General features: G+C 42.1%; 1 protein-coding gene across 1 annotated transcript; it reads left to right on the top strand.

Annotated features, from left to right (window-relative positions):
- Positions 1-1,447: 1,447 nt before the first annotated feature.
- Positions 1,448-8,972, top strand: Cdx4 (caudal type homeobox 4). Its single transcript, XM_027432863.1, has 3 exons — positions 1,448-1,949; positions 7,525-7,670; positions 8,766-8,972. The coding sequence occupies exons 1-3, from the start codon at positions 1,448-1,450 to the stop codon at positions 8,970-8,972; spliced, it is 855 nt and encodes a 284-aa protein (XP_027288664.1).
- The last annotated feature ends 2,242 nt before the right edge of the window (positions 8,973-11,214 follow it).

Here is an 11,214-nt window from a genome sequence, read left to right as displayed (position 1 = left end):
GAAGGGCTGTGTGGAAGGATCTGCAGAGAAAGGGTGAGGAGAGCACAGTTTAGAGCAGGGGCCACAGGCCAAGAAAGTCGGCAAGGAAAGAAGATTGTTGGTATTAAGAACACGAAGAAGTCTTTGCAGGAAAAGCTGCGATTTCCAAGAAACCAGTAGTTGAAAGGAAACCAATCAGCAAAAAAGAAGTCTACCACAGGGGTTGGGTGGGGGAACCGGTCACACAAACTATTAAAATCTGTTTTATGTCATTCGGGTGAAAAAATTGGGGACAGCTTATTTGAATAAAAACCTGGTCAAGTATGCTATCAAAAATGTGTCCGATGAATAAATGAGTACAACAGTCAAGCTGGTTCTCTGCTTCATCCTAGTGAACCCTGCCTTGTAATGGGGCTTCTATTTAAATGGATGAAAGGGTCTAGGGATATAGGTGATAGGATGCTTACCTAGCTCATACTTTTGGAAGGAAATTGCAAGTCTGCTGCAGCTGCCGTGGATTTGAGACTGCAAGAATTCCCTTCCTTTAGGGCACTGACTAAAGCAGGAAGAGATACTTAAACTAGTACATTAATACGACTTGCGGACAATGCCTGCTTTCTCTTCCCCCCACCCCTTCCCTTTTCCATAGCCTATATACTTTGTTATTCTTTAATGTGTACATATTTGTTAAGCATCCAATTCATCCAGTCTTCCATTCAACTGGAATATAACTTTAGGAATCCGAAGGAGAAATGTTTGTTAGTGCTGTATCCCCAGTGCCTACAACACTTCCTGACACAGTATGGATACTGAATATACATTTGTGAAACAAATATCTGTCCATGGAAACAAAGCCCCCTTCTTGAGGAGTGTGTGGAAGAAGGGAAAGTCCTTTTCAGTGACAGGATGGGCCAGGGCCAAGTGGAAAACCCGTACCAGGGGAATATGGGCAGAGACGGAGACCAGGAGAGCAGGCTGGGCTCTGGAAGACCAGCGAAAGGCAGGCCTCAGTGTAAGGAAAGCAAGACTTTGTCTGCGTGTCCCTGTCTCATTTTGAAGGAGCTGGTCAGAAATCTCTTGAGGAACAACTGCCTCCAAAAGTGAAAACTGGTGCTAAGGAAGCAAAAGAATCCCGGAAGCGGCGCAGAAAAGCCTCGGAGCCGGAGGAGAAGGTGCCTGGAGTGGAACAAGTCCCTGAGGAAGTGAAATGACCCTTCATTTGAATGCAAATGCTATGTAAAAGCCTGAAGCCCCTTGACGTCAGCCCAGCCTTTGGTGGCCCTCCTATGGCCCACTACCAGTCACCTGGAAAGCTGGGGTAGGAAACGAAGGATGGAGTAGTCCCAGACGCACTGAGGAGCCAGCGGCGCAGCTAGTGATTCTCTCTTGAGCCTCAAACTCGGGTTGGCGCTAAATTTAAGGGGACCTCAGGATGGCTTAGGGGGCAACTTACTTTATCCAAGTCATCATGTATGGAAGCTGCCTTTTGGAAAAAGAAGCGGGCATGTACCCAGGTACTCTTAGGAGTCCTGGGGGAGGCAGCACAGCCGGGGTGGGCACCTCTGGGGGCAGTGGTAGTCCGCTGCCTGCCTCCAACTTCTCTACGGCCCCAACTTACCCACATTACATGGGGTACCCTCCTATGCCTAACATGGATCCTCACGGGCCTTCACTGGGAGCCTGGAGCTCACCTTACAGTCCGCCCCGGGAAGACTGGAGTACATACCCTGGGCCGTCCAGTACAATGGGCACAGTGCCCATGAACGACTTGCCCTCAAGCTCCCCGGCTTTCGGCTCTCCAGACTACAGCAATCTGGGCCCCACCAGCGGCACAAGCAACGGCGGTAGCCTGCCAGCCCCCACCAGTGAGTCACTTGTCTCCATCGACTCCGGCACCGCTGGTGCCAGTTCTCCCAGCAGGAGCCGCCACAGCCCCTACGCATGGATGCGCAAGACTGTGCAGGTGACCGGTGAGTAGTAATCCAGCCCCGCACTGTTCCTTTCCTCCCTTCTTTAGTCTTGGTCCGCCTGCCCTCTTACTCTTCACCACCCCCGCCCCCCAGGAGAGTTCAGCTAAGCAGCCCACAGCGTAGCTGGCTGGCAGAATAAGTACTTCCCTCCTTTGCACCTAGGTTCAAAGCCGGCTAAAAGTAGCACTTGGGACTAAACCTTTCCTGAGGGTTGACGGGGTTTTTGGTTTGCTCTGCTTTGTTTTGCTTTTGCCCCTTCTCAATCACTCAAGGGAGTGAGCGCATGGGCAGTGTTTCTGATGACCACAGGGTTGGCTCTGTCGTTGCCCACATGGGAAAACAGATGCAAATGTCATGAACCGGGTGAGAGGACAGCGGAGGTTGTCACGATGCTTGTCTGCTCTATATCCAAATCTTTCCCCACCCTAGTGTGCAGACTCGCCAAAATCTGGTGCTGCTCAACTAAGTAGGTGCTTAGCTGGCAACCGACGGCCCAGTCTAAGGTTTTTACTGCAAAGCGTCCTCGTTACAGAACTCTCAAGGGAGCTGCAGCTTCGCTTCGCCTAAATTAACAGTGTCTGAAACCTATCACCTTCCAATGCACCTTCCCACCGTGGAAAGCATTGAGGTGGGCGAGGTTACAGCTCTGATCTGTCATTTCATAAGACACAACGCTCACACCTGCCAAGCGTACAACCAATATGAGTATTATCTCCCCAATAAGTGCCTAAAGCCCTCATCGCTATTCCAGCAGGTGTCCACGAACTGCAGAGGCAGAATGCAAGTCTGACACAGTGACAACATACAAGGTGGCAGGCATAAAGATCCAAATTTAAGACCTCATGTCGCTGCCGGGCAAGCCCTTGGTGGGCAACTTCTGGGAGCTGGTGGGGAGGGAGGCGCAGAGAGGAAGCGAACGGTCCTTTAATCTTGGCCTGGGATGGGGTGACACGCTCCTCTTCGCTGTGGTTGTTATCTTATCACTTTCTTATTATTCCAATACTTGTTCCCTGTCACTAGAGAAAATTATTGACATTTGACTACCACATTCATCCCTCTGGGGAGGCAATGATATTTCAATAGTATTTGTTCACAATGGTTATGTTTGTCACAGCCCTGTGTTTTCTTTTCTCTCTCCTCCAAAAAGCAAAGGTGGAAGAATAGGAAGATACCATGTCCTACCTCTAGGACAATTTTCAGCCAGAAGGAGGAAGCTCCAGTTTCAATCCTAGGGTTAAAAGTAGCACTTACAAACGTGCTTAAAAGCCTATGTGGTGGTAGACAGCATTAAAAAGAAAATAAGGTGAATCATGCAATTTTAAAAATGAGGTTAGGGTAGGGCATCCAACTCCAGAGCTTTTGTTACATCTAATCTTGGGGGTAAAATTAACATCCATTCACCAAAACCTAATAATAAGCAAAGTACACATTTCTAACAGATGTAAAGGTAGCTACTGCTTAGGTTTATACTTTGAAACAGGTTAGGGGAAGAATGTCACTCTCTTGTTTTTAATAGAAAACAATGAGGGGCGGAAGGACATGATAAGGAAATTATGTTGTGATAAATTGTCTGTTGGTGATGGAAAACACAATTTTCTCTATCTTTAAGTCTTCCATTTGATATATATCTCAGAGCCTTCTTAGGATAATTCTGATGCCAAGAGAAGTTGAGAAGGAACCTCCTTTCCTTAGTCTGTGTTCCTTCATTTGTGAGACCTTTAAACCTGACTTAATCATGCTACCTTCGCAGAGATCTCTTCATTGTTTAAGAGAAGCCTAAAACTGAGAATGATATTGGAACTACCTGGCTCTTGGCAACTCATCCTATAGACAAAGCTTTGTTAACTTCAGCGTGTGTTTCATTTGAAGTCCTTATGAGTCAAGGCCACCCTTTTGCAATATTTTTTGTAGCCCAAATAAAGTTGGTTTATCAACAATTTAAGAAGTTGATGAATATGCATAAGAGCACCTCAAAGCACACACATTAGTAATGCTTTGCATAAATTCTGGAGATTTTTAGACCCACTGAATCTCTTTCATGATATCAGGCCATAAACTCCACAAAAATAATTGTCATTACCCTATTGGAAACTCTGAACCAAAATGTACTCCTTTATATGCTTAGCAAGTAGAGCAAGTGTTAAATGTTCATAAAATGGATAAATGAATGAATGAATGAATGAATGAATGAATGAATGAATGGTTAGATCTTCCTAAGCTTTCTGCTCACCTTGGAACATTGCACAACAATGTGTGGTTTAGGGCTAAGAGGGAAAAAAAAATCTGTGGACAACAAACTGGAAGCAGTCCTGCCTGTATTAAGGCAATCCAACAACAGTTTTTTTTTTGTTTTTTTTTTTTTTTTTTACATTATTGAAGATAATTGAAACGGACTTTAGTTAAAGTGTGAGGGGCATTCATTACAGCTGTGATTTCTAATGAAAGTGAAGAGATTGACATGTAGAATAAATTACTGCCTTCCAGATGATCATAGTTTTCTATTCCAAACACATGTCTTTCCAGAGCTTATATGAAATGCATCTGAGAATGTTAACATTTTCATACAGTCTCATGTTTTAAACAATGCTGGTGCATGAGAACAGGTCTTTTTTTTTTCAGTTTTCTTTAGTACAGAACTGTGGCCCTGTGTGAGCATTGGTCAGGCACTATCCTAAGCAGAGCTGGAAAGAGGCTCCCCTGTTTACAAGAGGGGGAAGTAATTATGATTGATTCTGATTAAGCCACTCAGCACTAAGGAAATACTTTTAAAGGGCTATTCAATTGGGACACTGCACAAATTTAATTTCTTAATAACCCTTGAGGCTTATCATTGTCTTCCTTGATTTTTCAAAAGTTGTTGGACAAGTTCATAAAAGAATTTGGATGTGATTTTTATTTAAAAGCAGTAAAGGATTGCCACGAGGTGAAAAGTCATCATGGTGGTACTGCCTATAGAAGAAAACTGGCTTTCTTCATCTTTGTCTCCACTGCCATCACCACCATGTTCCCAAAGCTTTGGGGGGGGTTCTTCTTAGCATCATTTTGGCCATGAGTCTCCACTGAACAACGTTTCAAACACACTTAGGGTGATAGAAAGTCCTCCTATGTGGTGACACTGCCTTCTGAACTGTGAGGGCACTGTCTCCTGGGTGCTGGGAAGGACCACTATGAACTACGGAAGTGTTTGTTCAAGTCTTTGTGGAAGAAGTAACGAAATCCTTACTTCAGAGAAATGCAAATAGCTCTTTAATAAATGTTAGACTTTTTTCTATTCCTAAATTAACTCACAATATCGGCTAAGAAGGAAATACCCTGGTCTCAAAATGTCATTGTCTCTGGAATATAGAGAAACTTAGACAATAAAAACAAGTACTCTTCGTGCTTTTTTTTTTTTTTTGGTGTTTGGCTTTAGTTATGGGAATATGGATATATTCTACCAGAAAGTGTACAAATCCTTTCACTCATTTCAGAGGAAGAGGCAATGGGGGAAAGAGGTGTGGTTCTGAAAAGGCAACTCAAGACGAGTTCCAGGAAATTTCCATTTATTTCTCTTTGTAAACTGTGCAGGTAGTATACTCCCCTGTCTGCTTAGGGTTTCAGGTCTTATCTATGAGATTGGGGCTACAGATCCTTTTTAACACTTGTTTAGCTTTGATATGCATCTAGGCTCTTCTCATCGCTCCTTTCTTTGGAGGTTATATTGCCGGAAAGGGTGAGCATTTTCATGGCAAATAAAGAGGCCTGGTCTTGACTTTATTGTCCTCAGAAGAAACTGCAAGAGCGGAATTTATGACCAATGGGGGTGGGGAAGGACCACAGCCTTTCCAGAGCTCTTGAAGACTGGTTATATTTACTGATTAATTGACTGAACTGAAGACACAGACACACACAAGTTGAATTTTAACCCCCCTGCTTCAAGTTAAAATTTAAACTCAGCCCCTTTTTGATCACGAAGGGTTTTAGGAAATACCTCCTCAAAATTCTATTTTGATCCTCAGGTTTTTGTTTTCATTCTTCTTTGAGATTATACATCCTGTCTTTGATACGCAAAAAAAGCTAGATCCCTGGTTTCCTATGTTTCTGTGTGGATTCAGAAATCTAGCTCAAAGTTTGGGCCTATGAGGAAAGTTAATTGGCTGGGACCCATCATTTCAAGGGAGGGAATTTTCATTTCATTGAGTAGCCCATAAGTTATACAGCCATTGAGTTGAATCCTAAGATAGATCTGTTTCTGCATCCATGCCCCCCCTTCCTGGAGATGAAAGGGTGTCTGACATTTGTTTAGGGCTTGTAAATTCCAAGTCAATCGGTTGATGTTCCTGAATGTAAAGAGGTTCAGGGTGGGATCCAGGCTATGTAGCTCCTTTGTTAGGCCTGTGCTGCGTCTTAACACCTCAATGCAGTTTAGGGACCCACTTTAAAGAAGTCTTTGTCCTATAGGTCGCCCCCCAAAATCTCACATCAAAAACAACCAGAGAAGATCAGAAGAAGTTTCTAAAAGCCAGAGAAAAAGAACAAGATCCTAGAGGGGGTTAGAGAAACTGAAAAGAAAGGGAAACTTCCTAATCACCTTTGGAAAATTTGAAAGGAGGAATAAAACTGCATTTAAAGGAGAGCATGAGAAATTAGCTCAATGTTGTAGCCCAAGCCAAATGTTTGCATATCTTTTCAAAGCACGTGGAACACTCACTTCAGTCTGCTTAAGTCAACACTCCCTCCTTCCCCCATTCACTATCCACTTGGAAATAAAAAGTGCCTTAAGACTAACAAAGGAAAACTATTACTTTTTCTAATAAATAATAGGAACTATTTTGAAGCATAATTTGCCAAGTAGCAATAAATAATTTCTTTTCAAACTATACAATTTTTTTTCTAAGTAGTACATATAACTATGTCAAGATTCCAGAATAGTTTGCCACACTTGGGATTGCACTTCCCAACAGGTTTAAACTGGGGATAAATCTAGCATATTGAACTGGGAGTCAAAGGTACATGCTTAACTCTACACTCCTAAGCGAAGTAGAACAAATTCACTTCCCTTTACTGAACCTTGGGTTCCTCATTTATACGATGGGGATAAGCCATTTTCTGCATAACACAACAGAGTGGGTAAGATGCTTAATGGGAAACAGGCATGAAAGAATTGCATAGAATGTAATTCAGGGGGGATGTTGCCATTAATGCTCATTCAATTGTTATATGTGGATGGGAATGGAATGGAAATTCATGGGTTGGTTGAGTGTTTATTTTAAATGTTTTGATATAACAGTAGGTCAGTGGTGGAGTAGCTGTAATTTGACTGATCATTTCAGGAGAAACATTAAAAAGATGTTTGTTTCATATATATAGTAGAATGATGGATGTTATTATACACATCGAGCTAGACATAGATATCATGGCCACAGATGATAATGCAATTAGTGAAGAAATAGTCATGACATATTTGGTTTAAAAATACATTTAATTTATAATTAAAAGTAATAAATGAAAGTCAGAAGAGTAACTGGTTCTTTCAACCCAAATAACCTCCAAAGAAGCAAATTAAGATGAAATGTTGTGCTTTCTCCCCCAACAGGGAAAACCAGAACAAAAGAAAAATACCGTGTGGTTTACACCGATCATCAAAGGCTGGAGCTGGAAAAGGAATTTCACTGCAATAGATACATCACCATCCGGAGGAAGTCAGAGCTGGCAGTTAACCTGGGCCTTTCTGAGAGACAGGTATTACCAAACATGTTCCATGTAGTCATTTCAATTGTCTGTGCTTTGGAGGAAACAGCAAAATAGAGGAAAGATGCTTTCTTCAAGCACCCCTAAATCCACACTCATCCTATGTTGTTTCATTGGCCTTTGGATTTATTAACTATTTAATGGGTGGATATCATGTGGGCCTGGGAAAGAAGAGATGGAGCAGATAGATGAAAAGAGATTAGAATTCCAATACAATTCACCAATCAAGCCAAACCTTGATCTGATCTCTTGAGTAGTACCAGCAGGTGTGAGAAGTAGAAATTTCACAACTGTGGCCACTCTCTGCTCCCAACCAGTCAAACTACAAAGGGAACTGCACACCAGTGCAGCTCCATGGATGGAGCTTTTCTGTCATTCAAGATAGGAAATACAGTCTTTTCTGGTCTATATGATGTTATGATGCCCGCTTTGAATTTAGTTTACTTTGAGTACTCAATGAAGGCCAAGGTACAGCAAAGGTTAGCAGTTTCCGCTCATTCAGCCTTTGCAGTTACATGAGCACTTGGTGATTTTTTCCCTTGAATCTATGAGTGAGGCAGAAACCATAGAAGTCTAGAAAGGTAAAGTAGTACATTGCCTTATCTCAAGCAATTTGCCTTCCATCCATGTGTAAGCACATTAACACCACTCTGGTGTTGATTTACAACAAGAAATAGATGGTATTTCATGACCCTGTTCATCCAGTTCTAGGTGTTGTTAACTTTGTAATGTAAGGAAGTTTCTCTTAATGGCCATTTGTAATCACCTTTGCTATTTAAATCGTTCTCTTTCATCAGCAGTCCTTGCCATCCTTATATAATGATTCCTACTTGTGTAGCAGAGGGTGCAAGTGAGTTGCATTCAGAGTTGGTAGTCCTAGATTTGATTATTTCAGTCTCATTTCTTGCAAAGCACCTGTCCTCTATGAGCCACAGCTTTTTAGAACCTGTAAAATGGGTGTACTTCATAAGTTTACCATGAGACTCAAATGAAGAGATATCCATGAAGGGGCCTTGTAAGACCAGCAGTCACCGTTGACTACACTCAGGGAAGTGCCCACTAAGTATAAAGCATTTTGTGTTTCAGGTGAAAATCTGGTTTCAGAATCGCAGAGCCAAGGAGAGAAAGATGATCAAAAAGAAAATCTCCCAGTTTGAGAACAGTGGAAGTTCCGTGCAAAGTGACTCTGGCTCCATCAGCCCTGGGGAACTGCCTAACACGTTTTTCACCACTCCATCTGCTGTCCGTGGATTTCAGCCAATTGAGATACAACAGGTCATAGTCTCTGAATGAAACAAGAGCAGAGAAATGGAAGTAGCCTTCCCTTTGCAGTGAGTGTCTCTTTGGCCTCTAAGATATCAGCAGGGCAGTTGAGATTGGCTGTAATTCCTTATAAGTCAGAATTCTAAACAAGTGGACACACAGTGAGTTGGAGATATTTCAGAAGACTCTAACATTCAGAAACTATCCCCAGATAATTCCTAGTCTATGTTGTTATATAGGTGGGGGGCTGGACTGGAAGCTCAGTAAATTCTAGACTCACGAGCCCTTGCAGCTTTCTCCACCATTTCAGACACTTGCTTGTGAACAGATTTTAAAACACAGTCCTGCCAGACAGTCCTGCCCAGGAGCACATGTACATATGCTCTTATGTTTGTTATTTGATTCTGGATGTCTTTGGGGTCTTTTTTAGGGGATAGGATTAAAGTAAGCAGAAATTTCTCTATCTTTAGATACCTTTTCAAGCAGTAATTAAAAACACCTCATTTTCACTGGGCGTTGGTGGCGCACACCTTTAATCCCAGCACTCGGGAGGCAAAGGCAGACGGATCTCTGTGAGTTCGAGGTCAGCCTGGTCTCCAGAGCGAGTGCCAGGACAGGCTCCAAAGCTACACAGAGAAACCCTGTCTCGAAAAACTAAAAACAAAAACAAAAACAAAACAAAAAACCTCATTTTCTTAACAAGCTAACTTGGTAAGACAACATCAGGAGGTTATTTACAAATCTATCGCCACTGGCTAATAAAGCAAAGATCATTTTTCCCCTCGAATAACACTCGACTGCCATCAAATACCTAATCATAGAACTTGAAGATGTATTCATTTCATATCTTGTCAGAACAGGGAAATCAGACTAGAATAATACAGGCCATGTTAATTGAGTCAATAGCAAGGCAGATAGATAGTCAACACACAGAATAAACCATCCTGCCCTCTCAAAGAGCTGCATGTCACCACTTAGAGTCACACAATCCAGGTAAAGATACTGCTGAAGTGAGTAGGGTGGCCTGGAGCTCTTGTGTGGGCCCAGTACACTGTTCGAGCATCAATGTGGCCAAAGACTAGACCTCCAGTCTTAAGACAAGGTCTCACAATTACCTGTTTGGGGATTGAAAATAAGAACTGTGTCTTCCCAGTCCTTTAAGAAAAATCTCAGAAAGGGGGCTTACAGTTTCATGGTTCCTGCTGAGGACATATCAATTAGTGCTGAAAGATTTAAGGAAAAATCCTTCCACTTCTGACTCTTGGAAGTATATTCCTTACAATACATTTATGTTGCCCCATTTTACTGATAAGAAAATTGAGGTGTGAGCATCTGGTCACTTTCCAAAGAAATAAAATAAGACAATTACAGATGCTGATGAGGACTTCTGCCTACAGAGGGGGATCTTCTTCAGTTTGAAATGATAAGTCCAAACTCACTCTTAACACATAAAAGATGCACCTTTGTCTGTAACAGTCACATTTACCTGTATGTTGCCCTTTCTTGGTATAAAGCTATTGCTGTTTTTCTATCTCACTAGACTCTGAAAAATTGATTTTTTTCCTTAATAGCATATTAAAGGCATTTTCTCTCAAAAGACATGTTTATTCATTCTCTGAGTGCTGAGAAAAAGATACACCCCCTACTTTTATGGCCACATTACAGTGGTAGACAGAAGAAAGATAACACCAAAGCTCAAAGGTTGTACTCCAAGTAGGCTTCAATAAGGAAGGAGGTAGGGAGAGGCAAGGCAGGAATAAAAATTCAACAAATGCCCAACAGTGTTCAGTGGGTTAAATGGAGGATTAAGGAAGGATATTCTTTTCATATTTTTCAAATTTATGTATACTATTTTCACTCTAAGTTTTTATCCTCAAGTCATTTGCAGACTTTAGAAGAGTCTTTGCAATTTATTCAGTGTTCCAGTCTTGAAATACTTTACTTAACACTGTCGATCTTATCTTAGAGTTTGTATGCAACTACAAAGAAAGATCATTGGGAGGACCTCGCCTATTTCCAGATAAAGAAGGAAATACGGCCCAAGGAAAGTTTTTCCACAGTTGGCTCAAATCCAAAGAACTGGCCACTGCACTGGTTGAAATGTTTTAATATAACCAAACCAAGTCAAGGAGGAAAGGGGAGCCAGTAAGGAAGGACTGGAAAGGAGGAACATAGTAGAAGGTGGTGTGGAGAAACTTAAGAGGCAGTTATCAGTCTGCAGAGATGCTGCAAAGGGGCTGGGAATTTATAGAGTGCTTGCTTAGCACAGAGT

This window comes from Cricetulus griseus, chromosome X (genome assembly GCF_003668045.3).
Source record: "Cricetulus griseus strain 17A/GY chromosome X, alternate assembly CriGri-PICRH-1.0, whole genome shotgun sequence".
Lineage (NCBI taxonomy): Eukaryota > Metazoa > Chordata > Mammalia > Rodentia > Cricetidae > Cricetulus > Cricetulus griseus.
Note: the sequence above shows the minus strand (reverse complement) of the source record. Positions and strands in the feature narration are given on the sequence as shown.